Source organism: Solanum stenotomum, chromosome 12 (genome assembly GCF_019186545.1).
Source record: "Solanum stenotomum isolate F172 chromosome 12, ASM1918654v1, whole genome shotgun sequence".
In the NCBI taxonomy this organism is placed as follows: Eukaryota; Viridiplantae; Streptophyta; class Magnoliopsida; order Solanales; family Solanaceae; genus Solanum; species Solanum stenotomum.
The window spans coordinates 40,904,217-40,927,605 of NC_064293.1; the positions used below are offsets into that span (position 1 = coordinate 40,904,217).

The 23,389-nt window shown below is 31.7% G+C and overlaps 4 protein-coding genes and 2 pseudogenes across 6 annotated transcripts in view; 3 read left to right on the top strand and 3 right to left on the bottom strand.

Moving 5' to 3' along the window:
* Positions 1-23,389, bottom strand: part of LOC125846792 (catalase isozyme 2) — a 186,530-nt gene that overhangs the window by 148,542 nt on the left and 14,599 nt on the right. The gene's annotated exons all lie outside the window — the stretch shown is intronic.
* On the bottom strand, positions 143-4,698 carry LOC125846791 (isovalerate--CoA ligase AAE2-like). The gene is made up of 2 exons (XM_049526398.1): positions 4,465-4,698; positions 143-1,834 (listed from the first exon to the last, which is right to left on the bottom strand). Exons 1-2 carry the CDS (start codon positions 4,660-4,662, stop codon positions 344-346), a joined length of 1,689 nt encoding a protein of 562 aa, XP_049382355.1. The 5' UTR covers positions 4,663-4,698; the 3' UTR covers positions 143-343.
* Positions 9,031-15,419, top strand: LOC125846802 (acidic endochitinase pcht28). Of its 3 annotated transcripts, XM_049526411.1 has the most exons (4): positions 9,031-9,315; positions 9,402-9,498; positions 9,568-9,873; positions 15,107-15,419. In XM_049526411.1, the coding sequence occupies exons 1-4, from the start codon at positions 9,033-9,035 to the stop codon at positions 15,180-15,182; spliced, it is 762 nt and encodes a 253-aa protein (XP_049382368.1). In that variant the 5' UTR covers positions 9,031-9,032; the 3' UTR covers positions 15,183-15,419. The 3 variants fall into 3 exon arrangements, with proteins under 3 accessions (XP_049382368.1, XP_049382367.1, XP_049382369.1); XM_049526410.1 differs by lacking the exon at positions 15,107-15,419 and having other exon boundaries at positions 9,568-10,074; XM_049526412.1 differs by lacking the exons at positions 9,031-9,315; positions 9,402-9,498; positions 9,568-9,873 and adding exons at positions 14,235-14,541; positions 14,635-14,731 and having other exon boundaries at positions 14,801-15,419.
* Positions 13,896-13,988, bottom strand: LOC125849602 (U6 spliceosomal RNA; annotated as a pseudogene).
* On the top strand, positions 17,474-18,704 carry LOC125846803 (acidic 27 kDa endochitinase-like; annotated as a pseudogene).
* LOC125846796 (protein trichome birefringence-like 34) lies at positions 20,154-22,407 on the top strand. Its single transcript, XM_049526403.1, has 5 exons — positions 20,154-20,548; positions 20,611-20,782; positions 20,869-21,062; positions 21,176-21,334; positions 22,012-22,407. The coding sequence occupies exons 1-5, from the start codon at positions 20,154-20,156 to the stop codon at positions 22,361-22,363; spliced, it is 1,272 nt and encodes a 423-aa protein (XP_049382360.1). The 3' UTR covers positions 22,364-22,407.

Genomic DNA, 23,389 nt, shown 5'->3' on the forward strand with positions numbered 1-23,389 from the left:
AAGAAATTTCTTTAAAGCAGAGCAAACTGGACTGAAACAACACGAGTTTGGTCACTTTTGTGGGTAGATCCACCCAAAGATCAAGCCCATTTGGACCAATATGTATATTTTTATAATAAAAGGCAAATATTAAAGTTTTCAATATTATTAATGTCAAATTAACTATTTCAAGAAAGTTCCAATCAAGTAAATTCATGCCAAATACATAAATTTATTTGGGATTGTGAGCAATGTTTTTGCTAGACATAACAAAGACTGAAAAGGGACAATTTTTATTAAGACATGCATAATTTCAATGCTTTTTTTTTTTTTTTGAGGGCGGTGGGGATTCGAATCCCCATTACTAGGATGAAGGTGTGGGCAGCACGCCAACTGAGTGTAGACACAATTTCAATGCATTGTTGACCTTGTCCCTAAGTATAAATTTCTGTATTTTCCCTGAAGAATTGAATGGTAAATCACCAAAGATTACTGCCTTAGGAACCATGTAATCCTGCAACCAATCTTCACAAAACTTGATAATTTCTTCATCAGTCACAAAACACCCTTTTTTCAGCTTCACAAAAGCACAAGGGGTCTCTCCAAGAACATCATCACATCTTGCTACAACTGCAACTTCCAAAACCATAGGATGCCTAATCAAAACACCTTCAATTTCAAGTGTGCTTACAGTTTTCCCCTCAGTTTTGACTGCGTCAACAGCGCGATCCTTTAGTTTTATATTCCCATTTGCATATTTAATACCAAGATCTTTAGTCCTATACCACCCTCCCTCAAAAGCTTCTTCAGTTCTTGATGAATCTTTCAAGTATCCCATCATCATAGCATTGCCTCTAAACATGATTTCCCCTATAGTTTTTCCATCTGCTGGCACACTTTCCATACTCTCTGGATCTTTCACATCAACTTCTTCCATCATAATGTTGTGAACCCCTTCGCGAATTTTCACATCCACGTCTTCATTTAACTTGGATAAATATTCATCTTGACACTTCCAAGGCATCGATATCATTGGACCAAGTGCTTCACTCATACCATATGCATGATTGATAGTAAATCCTAATTTTTCGAGTTTGATCAGAATTTCTGGTTGTGGCAATACCCCTGCTACTGTTACATTCACTTTGTGGGGTAACAGAGGCTGATTTATGCCTATAGCATTAGCAATTTTTGTAAGAATCATTGGTGCACCACAAAAATGTGTCACATTGTGAAGGTAAATTGCATCCAAAATCTCTTTTCCATTGATTTCACTTGGGCAAATATTAGTGCCACCCAAAGCAGCAATTGTCCAGGGGAGACACCATCCATTACATCGAAACATATCCACTGTCCAGAGAAAAACAGGGCTTTTTCCCATTTCAAATCGAAAAATGTCAGCAATTGTATTCAAATAAGCAGCTCTATGGCTATACACAGCTCCTTTAGGCTTCCCTGTTGATCCAGAAGTAAAATTGATCGAAATCGGATCAAATTCATTTTTTGGATACATAATCTTGAAATTAGGAGGCTGCCCCATTTCAAGAACTGTTTGGTAATCCAGAATCTTTGATGGCCCTGATGATGAAACTGGTGGTTTTTTTACATTGTTACTTTCATGGATTAAGACAATTAGACAAGACTTGTCTTTTTCTTGAAGAATGGTAAGTGCTTGAAGCACTAGTCCAATGAAATCAGAGTATACAAAAATGATTTTGGCCTCTAATTTTTGGAGTTTTTGTGCTAATGTGGTGGCATCTAGCATTGTGTTAAGTGCAGAAAGGACTGCACCAGCCATTGGTACACCAAAATGTAGCTCATATTGTGCTGGTACATTAGGTGCCACTGTTGCCACCTGTTTGTATTAGGATTAATAAGTTTATAAATTAAGCTTGTTATAATTGGTTAACTATGACAAAATAAGCTACAAATAAAAGCAAAAGAGAAAAAAGAAAGAAGGTTTGAACTCAAGAGTTATAGTTAGAATTTAAAGTTTATAGGTTCAAGATGTCGTTGAAAATCCACTGATCATTTGAGTTAGTAGGTTGAAATGCTTCATTGATTCTTTCTTACTAGTTCAATATTTCCCTATTTAGAGAATTATACGAGTATCTTACACTCTTTAACAAAAAAATATTACCACATTAATTAGATATTACTTTTCATTTTTAGCCTTTGTAATTATTGTTAAATTACTCTTTAGAATGATTAAATATTGATTATGATACCTACTCCCAGTACTTCAGAGCAATTAGAGTTTCTTGAACTCATTATCACATAGGAAATCCAAATGAAGGGTAAAAATGGAAGAAAAATCTAAAATTATTTTTGGACAAACAAATTAATTTGAACTATGAAAAATGTCTCTAACAATTCACTAGATAAAATAATAGAGAACGTAGGAGTAATATCAATTTGAATTTAGTACTAGCTAGATTTTTTAATTAACACATATGGGGGTGAGCCAAAACTATTAGGTTATCCGTAACTTTAGTTGTGCGCCGATCCCCAACGTTAGATCAGAGACATAAAAAAACTAATTATTTATATTCGGTGTTTATATCAAAACTAAATAACACTACAAATAATATGATTCGAGAGAGCCTCCCTACTTCCAAACAATATTTAAGTCCATTGACTTGTTTAGTACTATTGATTAAATTCATGTATCTAGATGTTTTCCTCTGGTCGTAATGCATATCAATTGTACCTAGTCATCAATTTATTTATTTTTCATAAGGTGGAATTTATTTATTTTTCATAATGTGGGTCTTTAACACATGGCTTGACAAAGTCAATATATTGTACAATTCCAAATCACTGCCAGCACAGGTTCATGCAGAATGAGGAAAACAAGGTACAGAACTAAGGAGTTTTAATTATAATATAACACTGATGTCTGATATAAGAAAAAAAAAATTCGTATCATCATGTGCAGATGTGCTCTGCTCTAAAATATTTTTAAATTTTATGTGAGACGTATTTAATTAATTACAATTTGAGACGAAGACTTGTGATCTTAGCTCATTTGTTTAATCAAAAAGAATGAAAATAGAGCACTCAAACAGGAAACAAAAAAGTCAAAACGTGTATTCACACCGTTACACACGATTACTCGTATATTTATCGTTTTTAAAGCATGAAATAGAAATATATACCATTAGTACTTTTAGTATATATTATAACATATATAACTTATGTGTTTATTACATATATAGTATGTGAGTTAGACAACAAAAAATTTCATCTCTTACATTACTATAGTCTATATTATACTAATCGTTTTTACATGACATTGTGAATTTGTCCCCACTCAGCCCCTAATTTTGACATCATTACGCAAGTTATGAACGTTTTTCCAAAGGAAATATAAGAGCATGAAACTGGAGGGGCCTGTTCTGTCGTTACTTCGTAGTATGAGCACTCAAAATGATTTTGAATATCTAGTAAGTCGACAAAAGATGGTTCGTTATTGGAAAAAGACCTCTCAATATATATTCTTATAATCTTATACAATGACTTACTAATAAAGAAGCTAGTGTAAAATTAGATGTTAAACCTAATTCAAGTTCTACACGCTAGTTCAAAGGATAGAGGAATGTCAAAGATTTATAAGAAGACCACTCATTTCATTCTTTAACACCACCTCAAAACATTTGATGCGTGGACAACTTTAATTTGGGGATCTAACATCAAGTGAGATAGATACCATGTAAAATTAGGTTCTAGCTAGGTCTAACTCATACCCCAAACACTAGCTCAAATAAGAGAATTGTTCAAATCTGACCACTCATTTCTTTAACTACCGATGTGGACTTTTTCATTCTTTAACATCTAGTTGGTCAAGTCTATGAGATGAATAAATATGAGAGAAGTAGAACCATATACGTAAGTCAAGTCTATCTTCGTAAGAGACATAATTATTAAGCTTATCAACTAAGAATTAAGTGGAGGAATTAAAGATTGTTGTCGATTCTTCTTTTTATTATAAGTGTATATGTAAAAAGGATAATTAAGAACCCTTCTTCTACGCATCAATTAATTTGGGTGAATGAATGCGCCTTGTTGACTTGGTTAATATTTCAAGTCTCTAATGGCTCACTTCTACTTAACTTTTGCCTTAAAAGAAAATATTTGGCATGCATGAAATTAAAAAGATCAATCATAGTATTCAAAATCCAAAGAACTAGATCTGATTCTAGTCTAGTATATATGTGTAATATTGTTTTCATGCCGGAGAGTTCTTAATCATATTTATGTTACGAAAGAGTTCTAAAGAAAAGAAAACATAGATCTTGAATGGAAATTAGTCAAGTGCAACTACTTTAGGCTAAATGGTGCACTTAAATTTATATAGTTAATTACGTGTATATAGAATTAATCAGATCGTCGTCGTCTGAAGTATGAACAGATGTATATAATTGCGTAGTACATAAATATGTATTGAACATGGAGGAGTAAGTGAAAGGAAGAAATTAGACTTACAACATCACCAGAGGAAACTCCAAGTTGAGAAAGAGCAGATGCTAGGTTGATACATCTTCCATGTAATTCTTCCCATGAATAACTTATGTTTCCATAAATTAAGGCTATGTTTTTGCGGTAAACAAATGCAGCACGTTCCAAAAAACTTAGAGGTGTCAATGGTACGTGGTTTGCAGGGCAAATTACCAATCCCTCCATCTTTTCCTCCACAACTCACTCCATATGGACATGCTATATATAACATCTTAAAAGTATAAAAATTTAAATTTAAATTCTGACTTCGCCTAGTGATGGATTCAGAATTTCACTAAGGGTTCGAAAAATAAAAATATATTGCATGGAGTTTGAACTTGGAATCCCAAGTTAAATTTTGAACTCTTTCAATCACTGAGTCAACCTCTAATCTTGTGTTCAGAGATTTCAAAATATATTTATAATAAGTAAGAAAAAATGACCTTGGATATGTAGTGTAATCTTTTGCTGAAGAGGTTCAGGTGAATAACCCTCAAAAGCGCAGCCATAATTTTAATCTTAGAAATTTTGAATTTTATAAGTATTTATAAGTGAGTTCTAAATTTAATACTCGTACATATTTAATAATCTTCTTAATATAAATACATTATTTGAATTTTTTTTTTATTAGGTTCAATTAAATTCATATCCAAATTTCTAACTCTGCCTCTGAACTAAAGAGACCACTCATTTCATTAACAAACGATGTGAGACTTGTTCACTCTTCGACACGTTTGTGATAACGTTGCAAAAGACAGTAATTCGACAACCCAACATTTTCTTTTTGAAATGTTATTGTCATACTACTTTAGTATTATTTAATTTATATTTACAACATTAACAATAAAATTTTGTGCGCATGATGATGTGGAAATAATATAATTCATTTTAAATTCGTGGAGAGTGCGTTTTGACGTGGCATAAATGAATCAGACATTTTAAGGAATGTTATTTAATTAAAAGAAAATAAAGCTTTAAAGTTTGGCTAATTAATAGAAAATGACTTCATCGTCATTCGTCAAGCTGAATGCTAATTGCTTGCTTACTTCTGTCATTATCAATAATACAAACTTTTCCTTAAGCTAATTGCTTTGCTTAGTTCCGTAATCATCAATAATACTATATACATATGCTAAACCGAGTTATAACCCACTCTCGATATGGCTGTACATGTGAGTGCTACTTAATTTAGTCTTCTTTAATTCACTAACGCTGTTAATATATAGTTATATACAACATGTACATTTTAAAAGAACTTTTTTATGATACTCTTATTTGTCAAGTTTTATGTGCAGCACTTTTCACTTCTTGACATTTAAATTAATTGTTTAATATTTTGAAATGTACTTTTTTTCATCATATTAATTACATTTATAAATTGTAACTTATAAGTGTTTTATGTTTAGTTTTTAAATATCTGAATTTAGTTTTAAATATTGAGTTGATTTAGTTCGAAAATCTTAGAGGGGCATTTGGCTATGAATTTGTTTTTTCACTTTTTGCTGGAGTTGAATTCCAAAAAACACGTTTGACAAATTGAATTTTGGAATTTGAAAAACACCAAAAAGGGTTTTCACCTTTTTTTACTCAATTATTCATAGACAACTTCAATTTGTATTCATGGCCAAACACAATTCCAATTTTCAAATATCAATTTTCATTTTGAAAATAAAAATTATTTATTTGTTCAAATACTCACAATTTTCATGTCCAGACGCCCCCCGCCAAATTGACCGTCAATAAGTGAAAAGTATTACATGAATTGAGACGGAAGAAATAAGTATTTATACAACATTTTTATTCCCTAATTTGATTGTATGGAAATAAATTTATTTTAAAAATGGTGTCCTTATTGATTTAGCCTAATGGTGCATTCATTGAGATAAAGGTATATCACATTTTTAGCAAGCTCTTTATAAAATACTTTTCATGCTAAAAACAGTCATATCTCAAATTTACCATATCAAATTTTAGTTGGGAGACTACCTAATATTTTTTTATGACTACTTGTAATTATTGAAAAGTAGCAAGGGATTAAGAACATTATGTTCAGGAGATATAATTAATAAGAGCAAGGGATTAAGAACATTATGTTCAGGAGATATAATTAATAAGGGCCACGTTGACTAAAATCACAAAACTTATAAATTTATATGAAAAACAATATTTCTCGATTTCTCTAATGATGGGCTGGCCATTAAAGTTGGGTTAAAACTTGGATCATAATTGGGCTAATACTTTAGAAGAGTTTGATTAGTGGGACATTTCCTGGCCCAATTAACACCCCTAAATATGGGGAAACTAAGTAAATACCCTATAAAAGCAAAATAATTACAAACATATACTCATTTACATTCATATCCCATTAAATAATTACACAATATACCCCCAACTAATTTCGCTTAAGTGATACTAAATAATTACACAATATATATATTTATGGTATCATTAAACTCTTGTTCAGAAATTACTCATCATTAGTCAATGATACTATGAGAGTTAGTATCATTGACTAATGTGTAATTTCTGAACAAGAAACCTTAATGATATCATAAAATATATAAATTCTTATAATATCATTGACTAATGAGTAATTTTTGAATAAGAAATCTTAATAATACCACAAAAATATATATATGTTTTTATAGTTCTTCCGTATTTTAAATAAGATTATTTTTGTTTGTATATTGTTTTCATATTAGAGCGTGACTAAGTCATGTATGATTTTACCGGTCAAGTAGTAATTACTTTTGTGCGCAATGTGTACGTAGACAGCAAGTGAACATTTTGTTGAGCATGAAATTAAGGTTGTAGGGAATAGTCGAATGAGTAAAGAATACTTCTATCCATCAATATCAATAAAAAGTAATTTAGGCCAAAACAACGACCAACTATGTATTTATTATATAAATAAATAAATAAAAGGACGATTTGTACATAGAATAGAGTGGAGATATACTACATATTTGTTGTCGAACTTGTAAAAAATGAGGACGTAGAAACATTATTTTCTTATGGCTGTTATTGAAGACTGTCAATATTTACTAAAAAATAAATTACGCACAAAATTATTATTTGGAAGAAAAAAATAAGAGAATTTGTAAGATATTTAGTTGCACGATTTGCCCTTTTAAGGGACTTGTTTGTAATTTTTGTCCCTCAAATGAGTTGATCTTTAATTTTTGCCACTAGAATTTAGGTCTAGCGTGGCCAATTTTTTCAAGGTTATAGGCATAATTTGTGGGTTATCATGATGCAAAAATATTAACCTATTCTCAGCGAAAAAGTTATTTATACAGAGAAATTAAAATTGAAGATGGATACGAAATAGGGGCAAAATTGCAAATGATCGTTTTACCCCTCGTAAGAGCATAGGTAACGAATATTGTGTTGACTAAGACTTCCGTGGGAAGCGGGAGTAAACGGCAAACGTAAGTTATGGTTTATAAGTTTTAAATGTGTGTGGAAAATGTAGCTCTTCAAGACTTGATTGATGACTTACTATTAATTTATTGCTATAATTATAAAGAAATTTCTTCACGTTGAAAAGTCTCAGACATAAAATGGCCTCTTCTAGAAGCATTAATTCACACTCTTGTCCTCGAGCATGGATTTTGTTAGGATCATGTTGTNTTTTTTTTTCTTTGCAAGCTTTAGTTATTCAATCTTAAAAATGAAACTTTTATCTTATTTAGCTTAAATATTTTTGTGTGTGCATTCACATGTTGGTATCATATGTATTTAAAAATAAAACTTTCTTTTTATTTAGCTTAAAAATAGAACTTCCATCGTAAGTTTATAATTAAAGTAAAAAAAGGATTTATGAGAAATTAATATATAAATAAACATAAGAATTAGTCAAATAAATCCATCAACAATAATTATATTTATATAGATATTTTGTTTGATAGAGAAATGTGAAGAATTATGTAAAATAAGGAGTAGTGAAGCTTGTGAATGTTATTATATTTGGTATTAAAAATAATGTAAATATAGATAGATGTGAAAAGTGAAATATAAAAAGAGTTTAAAGAGATATCTTTGTCATTTTACCTCCTTTATTTTGGGATAAGTTATCCCGAGATTACTATATCACCCAAAGGGAAGGATAACTTATCCTGATACTAATTATTAATTGCGGGATAAATTATTTTGAACTTGTCAACTAAACAACAAATTAAGTGACAACATAATTTAATCCCACGACTATTTGGTGTTATCCTTCACGCCAAACGACTCCTTAACAACTAAAAAAGGAAATATGGACAAGTAAATAGGGACGGAGGGAGTATCCCCGAAGGGACAAGTAAAGTTAGATTTGATTTACTCCATGTTAGGCAGTTCATGTCTTGATGACAATTTCGTATCTATTCCCCTGCGATTTTTCTTCAGTGTATCGGCCATTTATGATGACACGCGTCAATGACCGAAAAAAGAAGCAAAGTTGATAACTACATAGTCATATTTGTACAAAGTATCATTTAATATTGTTAGTGGAAAAGTCTTAATCTAATCACTATAAATACCCACACACATAACTAAACACTCAAGTAAAAATGACGAAGTTCAATGTTTCAGCAGTTGCACTCTCTTGTCTCTTTTTGTTGTTCTTAACAGAAACTTTAGCACAAAATGCTGGTTCAATTGTAACGAGGGAATTATTCGAACAAATGTTGAGTTTTAGGAACAATGATGTATGTCCTGGCAAAGGATTCTACACTTATGATGCATTCATAGCTGCAGCTAACTCCTTTCCAGCTTTTGGTACTACTGGTGATGATACCGCCCGTAAGAAGGAAATGGCTGCCTTTTTCGGTCAAACATCTCACGAAACTAATGGTAATTTGGGTCATCCTTCTTATCGTTGTAATTTAATAATGTACATTTTAGGTGACAATTGAATTCTATAATTCGCTCTTTTGCAGGTGGTAGTGCAGGAACATTTACTGGAGGATATTGCTTTGTCAGGCAAATAGATCAGTCAGAAAGATACTATGGCAGAGGACCTATTCAATTGACACAGTAAGACAATTGAATAGAATATATATCATCAACAGACCGTGACTAAATGATAACATTATTTTTGTGCAGCCAATCTAACTACGAACGAGCTGGACAGGGTATTGGTGTTGGACAAGACCTAGTTAACAACCCTGATTTAGTAGCCACAGATGCTATAATATCATTCAAAACAGCAATATGGTTCTGGATGACAGCACAGGATAATAAGCCATCATGTCACAGCGTTATCATTGGGCAATGGACGCCATCCCCTGCAGATACGGCAGCTAATAGAGTGCCAGGGTACGGTGTCATTACCAATATCATTAACGGTGGACTTGAATGTGGGATGGGTCAGAATACTGCAGTGGAAAGTCGAATTGGATTTTACAGGAGGTATTGTGGTATGTTGAATGTTCCCACTGGTGAAAACTTGGACTGTAACAATCAAAGGAACTTCGCCCAGGGATAAGCGTCGTTATATATATAGAATGCAAATTATGTTATGTACGTATTACTATTACTCATGGAGATTGTTCAGTCTATAAGTTATATTTGGATGTAATGAATAAAGGGATTCTGTATGCCCATTTAGAATAGGGAGATATATTTGTCTTTTTAAAAATTAAAGGACCACATATCCTACATAATATTCATCAATATTAAGAAATAACGGTGTCTCGAGTTCAGATGGTTATAATTGCTTTGCTTAGTTCCGTAATCATCAATAATACTAGATACATATGCTACACCGAGTTATAATCCACTCTCGATATGGCTGTACATGTGAGTGCTACTTAATTTAGTCTTCTTTAATTCACTAACGCTGTTAATATATAGTTATATACAACATGTACATTTTAAAAGAACTTTTTTTGATACTCTTATTTGTCAAGTTTTATGTGCAGCACTTTTCACTTCTTGACATTTAAATTAATTGTTTAATATTTTGAAATGTACTTTTTTTCATCATAGTAATTACTTTTAAAAATTGTAACTTATAAGTGCTTTATGTTTAGTTTTTAAATATTGAGTTGATTTAGTTCGAAAATCTTAGAGGGAAATTTGGCTATGAATTTGTTTTTTTACTTTTTGCTGGAGTTGAATTCCAAAAAACACGTTTGACAAATTGAATTTTGGAATTTGAAAAACATCAAAAAGGGTTTTCACCTTTTTTTTACTCAATTATTCATAGACAACTTCAATTTGTATTCATGGCCAAACACAATTTCAATTTTCAAATATCAATTTTCATTTTGAAAATAAAAATTATTTATTTGTTCAAATACTCACAATTTTCATGTCCAGACGCCCCCCGCCAAATTGACCGTCAATAAGTGAAAAGTATTACATGAATTGAGACGGAAGAAATAAGTATTTATACAACATTTTTATTCCCTAATTTGATTGTATGGAAATAAATTTATTTTAAAAATGGTGTCCTTATTGATTTAGCCTAATGGTGCATTCATTGAGATAAAGGTATATCACATTTTTAGCAAGCTCTTTATAAAATACTTTTCATGCTAAAAACAGTCATATCTCAAATTTACCATATCAAATTTTAGTTGGGAGACTACCTAATATTTTTTTATGACTACTTGTAATTATTGAAAAGTAGCAAGGGATTAAGAACATTATGTTCAGGAGATATAATTAATAAGGGCCATGTTGACTAAAATCACAAAACTTATAAATTTATATGAAAAGCAATATTTCTCGATTTCTCTAATGTTGGGCTGGCCATTAAAGTTGGGTTAAAACTTGGATAATAATTGGGCTAATACTTTAGAAGAGTTTGATTAGTGGGACATTTCCTGGCCCAATTAACACCCCTAAATATGGGGAAACTAAGTAAATACCCTATAAAAGCAAAATAATTACAAACATATACTCATTTACATTCATATCCCATTAAATAATTACACAATATACCCCCAACTAATTTCGCTTAAGTGATACTAAATAATTACACAATATATATATTTATGGTATCATTAAACTCTTGTTCAGAAATTACTCATCATTAGTCAATGATACTATGAGAGTTAGTATCATTGACTAATGTGTAATTTCTGAACAAGAAACCTTAATGATATCATAAAATATATAAATTCTTATAATATCATTGACTAATGAGTAATTTTTGAATAAGAAATCTTAATAATACCACAAAAATATATATATGTTTTTATAGTTCTTCCGTATTTTAAATAAGATTATTTTTGTTTGTATATTGTTTTCATATTAGAGCGTGACTAAGTCATGTATGATTTTACCGGTCAAGTAGTAATTACTTTTGTGCGCAATGTGTACGTAGACAGCAAGTGAACATTTTGTTGAGCATGAAATTAAGGTTGTAGGGAATAGTCGAATGAGTAAAGAATACTTCTATCCATCAATATCAATAAAAAGTAATTTAGGCCAAAACAACGACCAACTATGTATTTATTATATAAATAAATAAATAAAAGGACGATTTGTACATAGAATAGAGTGGAGATATACTACATATTTGTTGTCGAACTTGTAAAAAATGAGGACGTAGAAACATTATTTTCTTATGGCTGTTATTGAAGACTGTCAATATTTACTAAAAAATAAATTACGCACAAAATTATTATTTGGAAGAAAAAAATAAGAGAATTTGTAAGATATTTAGTTGCACGATTTGCCCTTTTAAGGGACTTGTTTGTAATTTTTGTCCCTCAAATGAGTTGATCTTTAATTTTGCCACTAGAATTTAGGTCTAGCGTGGCCAATTTTTTCAAGGTTATAGGCATAATTTGTGGGTTATCATGATGCAAAAATATTAACCTATTCTCAGCGGAAAAGTTATTTATACAGAGAAATTAAAATTGAAGACGGATACGAAATAGGGGCAAAATTGCAAATGACCGTTTTACCCCTCGTAAGAGCATAGGTAACGAATATTGTCTTGACTCTTGACTATGACTTCCGTGGGAAGCGGGAGTAAACGGCAAACGTAAGTTATGGTTTATAAGTTTTAAATGTGTGTGGAAAATGTAGCTCTTCAAGACTTGATTGATGACTTACTACTTATTTATTACTATAATTATAAAGAAATTTCTTCACGTTGAAAAGTCTCACACATAAAATGGCCTCTTCTAGAAGCAGTAATTCACACTCTTGTCCTCGAGCATGGATTTTGTTAGGATCATGTTATTTAAATACGAGTTATGATGGGATTAATTATGATGATATAAGTTATATTGAGATTAATTATAATGTGATAAGTTATGTTGAGATTATTTTTTATTGAGTGTTTGATTTGTTGTATTCAAAATAATATGTTTTCCATAAATTTTAAGAATAAGTTGTTTGTTTACAAAAATACTCTCAGTTTATTTTTTTTCATTGCAAGCTTTAGTTATTCAATCTTAAAAATGAAACTTTTATCTTATTTAGCTCAAATATTTTTGTGTGTGCATTCACATGTTGGTATTATATGCATTTAAAAATACAACTTCTTTTTATTTAGCTTAAAAATAGAACTTCCATCGTAAGTTTATAATTAAAGTAAAAAAAGGATTTATGAGAAATTAATATATAAATAAAGGGATAAGGGTCTGAAAAATATCCCAACTTTGGTAAGATTTGTTGTTGCGATACTAAACTTTCATAATGACCTATTACCTCCCTAGACTATTTAATACCATATTTTTTACCCCCTGAACTATTTAATAATGTATTTTAAAGGTATATATGTGCCCACGTGGACATATTACTATTTATAATTTTGCATTATTTTTTATGTCCACGTGGGCAAATATATATGTTTAAAATACGATATTAAATAGTCTAGGGAAGTATGAAAGTTTAGTATCGCAATAACAAATTCGACCAAAGTTGAGGTATTTTTCAGACCCTTATCCCATAAATAAACATAAGAATTAGTCAAATAAATTCATCAATAATAATTATATTTATATAGATATTTTTTTGATAGAAAAATGTGAAGAATTATGTAAAAATAAGGAGTAGTGAAGCTTGTGAATGTTATTATATTTGGTATTAAAAATAATGTAAATATAGATAAATGTGAAAAGTGAAATATAAAAAGAGTTTAAAGAGATATCTTTGTCATTTTACCTCCTTTATTTCGGGATAAGTTATTCCGAGATTACTATATCACCCAAGAGGAAGGATAACTTATCCTGATATTAATTATTAATTGCGGGATAAATTATTTTGAACTTGTCAACCAAACAACAAATTAAGTGACAGCATAATTTAATCCCACGATTATTTGATGTTATCCTTCACGTCAAACGACTTCTTACGGTCACAAATTATTGACTACACTTGATTACAAAAGATAAATTTGTGTCCTATTTAACCATATCAACGTGTTGGACTCCACACTTTTCAATAAATTTTCCTATTTTATCATGCCGATGAATATGAGAAAAACTAATTTTGATCCTTGTGTAGGGTCATGACAACCTTTTTTGTATCGTTCCAATTTTATCAAATATCCCCGAAGGGACAAGTAAAGTTAGATTTGATTTACTCCATGTTAGGCAGTTCATGTCTTGATGACAATTTCGTATCTATTCCCCTGCGATTTTTCTTCAGTGTATCGGCCATTTATGATGACACACGTCAATGACCCAAAAAAGAAGCAAAGTTGATAACTACATTTCTGTGGAAAATAGTCATATTTGTACAAAGTATCATTTAACATTGTTAGTGGAGAAGTCTTAATGTAATCACTATAAGTACCCACACACATAACTAAACATTCTTCAACTCAAGTAAAAATGAAGTTCAATGTTTCAGCAGTTGCACTCTCTTGTCTCTTTTTCTTGTTCCTAACAGAAACTTTAGCACAAAATGCTGGTTCAATTGTAACGAGGGAATTATTCGAACAAATGCTGAGTTTTAGGAACAATGATGTATGTCCTGGCAAAGGATTCTACACTTACGATGCATTCATAGCTGCAGCTAACTCCTTTCCAGCTTTTGGTACTACTGGTGATGATACCGCCCGTAAGAAGGAAATGGCTGCCTTTTTCGGTCAAACATCTCACGAAACTAATGGTAATTTGGGTTATCCTTCTTATCGTTGTAATTTAGTAATGTACATGATTTTAGGTGACAATTGAATGAATTCTATAATTCGCTCTTCTGCAGGTGGTAGTGCAGGAACATTTACTGGAGGATATTGCTTTGTTAGGCAAATAGATCAGTCGGAAAGATACTATGGCAGAGGACCTATTCAATTGACACAGTAAGACAATTGAATAGAATATATATCATCAACAGACCGTGACTAAATGATAACATTATTTTTGTGCAGCCAATCTAACTACGAACGAGCTGGACAGGGTATTGGTGTTGGACAAGACCTAGTTAATAACCCTGATTTAGTAGCCACAGATCCTATAATATCATTCAAAACAGCAATATGGTTCTGGATGACAGCACAGGATAATAAGCCATCATGTCACAGCGTTATCATTGGGCAATGGACGCCATCCCCTGCAGATACGGCAGCTAATAGAGTGCCAGGGTACGGTGTCATTACCAACATCATTAACGGTGGACTTGAATGTGGGATGGGTCAGAATACTGCAGTGGAAAGTCGAATTGGATTTTACAGAAGGTACTGTGGTATGCTGAATGTTCCCACTGGTGAAAATTTGGACTGTAACAATCAAAGGAACTTCGCCCAGGGCTAAGCGTCGTTATATAGAATGCAAATTATGTTATGTATGTATTACTATTACTCATGGAGATTGTTCAGTCTATAAGTTATATTTGGATGTAATGAATAAAGGGATTCTGTATGCCCATTTAGAATAGGGAGATATATTTGTCTTCTTAAAAATTAAAGGACCACATATCCTACATAATATGTGGTGCTTGAGTGAGGCTCCTGCATTTAAGAAAAATAAAAGTTATATGATTTATGTTGTGGATTTTGATCTTTTGTTATTAATATGTTGCATCATTTTGAACTGAGTAACTATTAAGTTCAAGATCCATAAAGAATGAGGTTCCGAGGGATGAGAAACAGTAGGAAGAGAGAATATTACCGATTGGAGTACATTGGAGATATTTATAGTTAACTAATTTAACTACCTAATTACATGGGCCACAGTTTACATTCGACCTTACTTCATTCTGTCCCACACATTCGTTTGATCATGTATTATTATGAATTTTTTTTCTAAAATAAATTATTTTAAAAGTGAAATATTATTTTGAAAATTGCAGTTGTTCTTTTTTAGTTTTGATGAGTAATTTGGAGTGAAAAATGAAAACACTTTTATTTTATTTTCAAATTAAGTTGAATTTTGAAATTTGACAACTAAATATGTTTTCCTGAATTCAACTCCAGTCATGGTCAAGATTCCAACTTTGAATCTTATTCTTAACGTTGATCATTTCTATCACGTTATAAGAATTGTTCAGGGTCAAACCAAGTGATGTTAAATCAAGGAAAAAATTAGCAATTGCGACATATCCTGTTTAAAATAATTGAACCCCCATATCGGATAGCCGGATAGGTAAAAACCATTATTTTCTAATACATATAAAAAAAGAGAATAAATTATTCAAGGACTTCTGTGATCAAGAAGCTATAAATTAAACTCTATAAAAGTTAAATAAGACAAAACAAAGTACGAAAATATGGAGGCCTGCGAAGGAGAGGGGAAATGGTTAAGACTTAATCTTGGAGGAAAGATCAATTCATTTGACTAATTAATCAGGGGAAAAACTGGATATTTTTTGTTTTTTTAGTATTCACATTGAGATCTGACTGAATTTGTATTCGCATATTGCAATGTTCAAAAAAGCTCCCAACATGAGTTTTTGACCTTTGATTAAAGATATATGAATTTTAATTATTTCACCACAATCCATGTTGATGAAAATTAAAATTGTGAATTCATGACTATCTTTACTATTACTGTTAGATTAAAAGTACATAGACATTTCAAACATGCCAAACTTGTAATTTTACTTTTGAAAACTTTAAAAGGACTCGTAAAAGCCTAACTAAGATTATTAACGTCTTGACTTCTATAGCAAAACCACACATAAAATTAGTCACGAAAACATGACTCACCCAAGTTTGGTCGAGTTAATAACTTGTACATTAATATCTCCGGCCATTTTGGCCTGCATAATTTAGTCCATCAAAAAATTGGAATAATATGTAGTTAAATTTGATCCAATTCGGAATCTTATCAAAATATTTTTTTGTTTGTTTAAGACATAAATATATTTGTAATAAGAAAGAAAATTATTAGGTATTTAAACAAATTATAAAAAAATAAATAGTAAAAATTATAAAGAGTTTGTTTGATTAGACTATTAAACTATTTGTCCTATTCATGCAACCCAAATTTTATGACTCGGTTACAAATTAGGATTGACAAAATTTAGCTCGACTCGTTTATTTGAAACCACTATAGGTAATGGTTTTCACTAGAATGTGCGCGGAAAATATAGCTCCCAAGACTTGACTTTTACCGATGATGGAAAAAAAACTTGACGTATACTAGAAATTACTTCAATTGGAAAAGTCTTGTACCGACTTCATTACGTAGCCAACTTTGATATTCCAGAACTCGACAATTTGTAACAAATAGGGATTCAGTTAGACTTTGGTTTATAAGATAAACTCACTTTAATTTCACCACAATAAAAAGAGAAGAAAACTATGGGTGAGATTTGAATTCGGTTAATATGAATTTACTATATCATATTTTCTCGTATCGATATCTTCTAGGTTACGATAGGTGAAGAGAAAATTGTATATCTATGTTTGTTTCTGCCATTTATGATGACACACGTACATGACCGAAACAAAGAAGCAAACTACTACAATTTTGTTGAAATCAGTGGAAAAGTGTATGCTCACCTTAAATTTGATCTCTATAAATACCCACCTATATACATAATAACTAATTCAGTAAACACTAGCTCATAAAGCATAAGAAAGAACAGAGAGAAACAAAAAATGGAGTTTTTGGGATCACAAATGGTATTATGTTGAGTCTTTTTGTTGTTCCTAACAGGAAGCTTGGCACAAGATGTTGGTACAATTGTGACAAGTGACTTGTTCAACGAGATGCTCAAGAATCGAAATGATGATAGATGCCCTGCCAAGGGCTTCTACACTTATGATGCATTCATAGCTGCAGCCAATTCGTTTCCAGGTTTTGGTACTACTGGTGATGATACTGCACGTAAGAAAGAAATTGCTGCTTTTTTGGTCAAACTTCTCACGAAACTACTGGTAATTTTGGCTCTTCCACCTAACTACTGTTATTTGTTCAACATATGAGTACACAAAATTAGATTGACCGTTAATTGTAATCAGAGATGTATCTAGGATTTTGAGGTTCTAGGTGCCATACCCTTTGAACAGTAGCGTGGTTCCAATATTAACATAATTGTACATAGATCTGCCCCTGATTGTAACACAAGTGTCTAGTTAAGAAATGGATTTACGTTATATACACTAGAATAAGTGAAGTATTTGGATCTAATTTTGCAGGTGGTAGCCTAAGTGCAGATGGTCCATTTGCCGGAGGATATTGCTTTCTTAGGGAAGGCAACCAAGTGGGAAGTGGATTTTATGGCAGAGGACCTATCCAATTGACAGGGTACGTAAAACAGAGGAAAATAGTTCATGTCATAACTACGAAATCTTAGATGAAAAAAACACAATATTTATTGATGATAAAATGAATTTTGCAGGCAATCTAACTATGACTTAGCTGGGCAAGCAATTGGACAAGACCTAGTTAACAACCCTGACTTAGTAGCCACAGATTCAACTGTATCTTTTAAAACAGCAATATGGTTCTGGATGACGGCACAAGGCAATAAGCCATCATGCCACGACGTTATCACAGGGCAATGGAGGCCATCAGCAGCCGATACATCAGCAAATAGACAACCAGGCTATGGTGTCATTACAAACATAATTAACGGTGGAATTGAATGTGGCAAAGGACAGAATCCACAAGAGGAAGATCGGATTGGATTCTACAGAAGGTATTGTACCATATTGAATGTTGCTCCACCTTGATTGCTACACCCAGAGGAACTTTGCTGAGGCCTAGGCTTATGCTTTAGTCATGGTGATGACAGTAAAAGGGATTCTGGATGCCCATTTAGAATGGAATAAGGAGATATGTAGTTTCTTATTTTGTCTTCAGAAATAAGAGTTTCTTGTTTATATACTTCTTGCTTTTCTCAGCTCAAAAAGCTAAACTTTAAAATCTAAAAAAAGGTTTGAATTGCTTTGGATGTTCTCTAATTTGTAGACAAAATATGAAGGTCATAACTGCTCGAAATAACTACTAGTATATGTGAATGACACATGCTTGTTATTTACAATCAAAATATTTGAATGTTCAAATATATTTACAATAATACTCTCTCTATCCCTATTTACTTGTCCATTTTTTATTTGACATACTTATTAAGAAAATAATATACTTGCCCATTTTTTATTTAACATACTTATTAAGAAAATAATAATTGACATAGTGAATTTATCATTTTATCCCTATTAATTGATAGAATTCCAAAATCAATTTACTCCTTAAGTTTTTATCTTTTTCAAAAACATTAACTCTCTAAATAAATTAAGGGTATAATAGATAAAAAAATATTGTTTTATCTTGATTTGTCAAAAATGACAAGTAAAAAGGGATAAATAAAAAATTAAAATTGGACAATTAAAAAAAAACAAAAGGAGTAATAATTAAAAAAAAAAAATAGATCTCAAAGTTACGCGGTCATTACTATGGCGGATAAATAATTCGGCACGTGTTAATTTGATCAATTTACAATTAAGATAAAAAATAAATTGAACAAAAGAGTGTGTAGCATTTTTACTAGAATTTTTTTTTATTATCATCTTGTCTTTAAAAGATTTTTTTTTGAAGCACCGATAACTCGTAATCTCTATAACTTTTGCCACAATTATTGCTTTTCAAATTGAAGTGTAAATTAAGCAATTTGTCGACCAATTTGCATTAGTATTTTAGTAATTCAACTGGCTACATGAGTGTATTTAGAGGGTTAAAGTGTTTATTCTTTCAGACTTTTAGTGGTAGACTGGTAGTTCCACAAAAGGCAGTGAACTTTTGAGTAAAGAATAATTTCCCAGATTGAAGATACCAGTATGGTTGGTTGGCATTCTGACGAGTTGTTGATTGGCCATTAATAAGACACACATATATCCACATTGACAGCTAATTTCTCTTTTTAAATATCCAAAGCCTTTGTCACCTTTCAATCTTGCACATGTGCTTCATTTTTAATTAAATTTATTACTCAGCTTCTAGTTGTAATAATTCAATAGTTTAGTATTAATAAGGTTGAAATTCAAGGATTATTTTAAGTGAAAAAAAAAAAAGATTCCATAAAGATGTAGTAGTGTATTATTTTATTATTTACAATCCTAATAAGTATGAACATGTTCAAATAGCGACGATAGAAAAATATTGAATTTGAAGATAAAGACAAAAGGTTAGTAGGTAGTTAAACGTCGTTTTTCTTATCAGTATTATTATAATTATACTGTTATCCTAATAATTATTGTTATTGTTACTGTTATTTTCTTCCTATACTCTGACATATTAATATGTTGTTGCTGTTATTTGTTAGTAGAACATATTTGAATGATGGCATATTTCAACAAATTGAAAACAGAAAAAATGAATGGGAGACCATTACTATTCTGGAGTAGTTGGAATAACAAGGTAATAGGTATTCAGCTAACAATTCAGCTGCTGGTAGCACTTATCACTGCGGTTTTAGTTATCACAACTTTGTCCCTGTCAAGAGCCATTAGGCCAAAGGAAATTGGGGAAAAGATCCAGTTGAACTCATTATCCAGATGCAATTTCTTTTCTGGTAAATGGGTATTCGATAACCAATCTAGCCCTCTTTATAATGGGTCCAATTGTTCCTTCATTTCGTTTTTGGATGATGGAATGGCTTGTCAAAATTACGGGAGAAAAGACCTTGATTATCTCTATTGGAAATGGCAACCCCATGATTGTAACCTTCCAAGGTATAGTAGAATTTTTCTGTTTTTTCTTATTTGGGTTCTGGGTATTTATGATTTTGGATAAGATTTAATGCCACAGCGATGCTGGAGAAGCTGAGGAACAAGAGGCTTGTTTATGTGGGTGATTCACTCAATAGGAATCAATGGGTTTCACTGGTGTGCATGCTAGAGTCATCAATCCATACCCATCTCAAACAAGTTCACTTCAATGGTTCATTGGTCACATTAAAAGCTATTGTGAGTTTCAACCATTATTATGTGTTTGCTCTTTGGTTATTGAAGTTATGGACTTAGATCTTGTTTCCAACATTATATTGGTGAAGGAATACAATGCTACTATTGATTTCTACTGGGCACCATTGTTGGTGGAATCGAATTGTGACGATGCCTGGCATCATCGTGTGAAGGATCGTGTATTGAGAGTTGATTCAATAGAGAAACATGCTAGATTTTGGGAAGATGCTGATGTGCTTGTTTTTAATTCCTATTTATGGTGGCGACTGGATTTGACTGTTCTGTGAGTAAACATATACCTTGAGACATTAAATCAATCATAAGAAGTTGTACTAAATTTCAAGATTTTGGGAATAAAATGTCCATTGAATATGACAGTGATTTGTGCAATTTCAGGTGGGGTTCGTTTGAAAGTGCAGATGCAAAGTATGAACAATTAGGGATGGTGCGTACATACGAGTTGGGTCTACAGACATGGGCAGATTGGTTGGACACTCATGTCAACCGCACCAAAACAAGAGTATTCTTTGTTAGCATGTCGCCCACGCACAGCAGGTATATAATTCACCACTTCAAGTTTTTCTAATTGCACAGTTTAACGAGAAGCGGATTCAGATTTGAAGTTTATGAGTTGGTATAATGATCTCAAGTTAATCATATAACAATAATTAGGTCAGCATCAAATATTTATAGATATTTAGTAGTAATTTCTTAATATGTATACAAGAACTAGATAAAAGTTATTGAGTTCATGTGAACCGTAATTGACTCTCCACATTTGTCCCTACATTGAACATGCTATAACAACACCAGCTACTACTACTCCTCAAACACAATTAGTAGGTTCGGTTGTATGAAACCTCAATAACATATGCTTCCCTTGGGTCCATAATGTTTCAATGCTCCGTACTTCAGAATTTTTTAAACATTAGGGGTTCTCTCATATACTCTAGTAGGCACTAGTCTTCTACTAGTTGGTATGACTTGTACGATTTCTCAACTTCTACCATTATTATTATTATCTATCTTCTGCTAGATCTGTTTGTACTCAAGATATTCTACAAACACGCTCAAATAATACTAATAACATATTTAGTGTAATTCCACAAGTAGGGCCTGAGAATGGTGGAGTGTACACAAAGAATATGTTGTTTTCGATACCCTCGACTCAAGTAAAACATATCAAAAATCAAGTATATAAAGCAAAGAACCGTTGTTTGATATAATGGCAGGGGAGAAGAATGGGGGAAGGCAGAGGGTGAGAATTGCTACAATGAAACAGAACCAATGCCAAATGCAGAGTACTGGGGATCGGAATCATCTCCGGGAATGATGAGATTGGTGGAAGCAGCCATCAAGAAACTGAATGAAAAGAGTGGTGTCAAAGCAGATTTGCTCAACATTACCCAACTTTCTGAATATAGAAAAGAAGCACATCCATCCATTTACAGAAAGCATTGGGATCCTCTAACCAAAGAACAATTGGAAAATCCTAGTAGTTATGCAGATTGTACACATTGGTGTCTTCCGGGAGTTCCTGATGTTTGGAATCATTTCTTGTATGTATACCTTCTTTACTTGTGACCCATCCAGAATGAGACTCAGTTCTTACAGAAATAGTAAGAATGTGATTGGATTCATTTGTTCTTTTAAAGAGGTGGATTTTCTTATCATGTCAAAGATTTGAACAGTGAAGATTAATGACAAGGGCAGGGGAGGCAAAATTAGCATAGTAAAATCATGATCCGTCCAATTTGTTCAAGTTTGGGCAATATAAATGACGGCTAAGGGCCAAATATACCCCTCTACTATAGGAAATAGTTTAAATATACCCTTGGTTATACTTTCCTGTTAAATATACCCCTCCCATTATACTTTTGGGCTAAATATACCCTTATGACTAATAGAGGACACGTGGACGACTGAAATTAAATGAACTATTTAATTTAAAATAAATCAACTTCGGATATAACCCGCCCCACCCCAATAACTTAACCCGACCTAATATGTAACATTAACCCACCCAATTTGTCTTTCAAACAAGAAAACTTAATGGACAATTGAGTTCTTGCTCTCTAGCAACGTCTGCAACTTGGAGCCTCTGCAGCGCAAACACTCCTTCAATTGCCAATTTCTTTACTTCAAACTAACTAATCTGGACAAAAAACAAGTACAACACTCCAAACTTATGATGCTGCATATCGTACCAGACTTCTCTTGACAAGACGAGTTCTCAAAAAACTTGAAATAGATGAAGAGTATCAAGGGAACCCTGAGGCCAGTGGAGTATCAACATTTCACCTCAAAATATATTAACAAATGGCAAAAAATAGAGTTAATATCTCAAAAGATCACTCAACTTTAATAATTTATCTAGCAAAGTCACTGAACTTTGTTTTGTATCATTAAAATCACTATTCTTAGACCTTTCTATCAATAAAATCACTCAATCAATTTTATCATTAAAAAAAAGTATTGGCATGGCAAAATAAATTATTATTTTTATATCATGTAAATATAAATTTCACAATTAAATAAAATTAAATAAATCTCATTTAGGACTTTTCACTTCCTCTCACAATTCTTTTTTCAAGAAAATCAATTGAAATG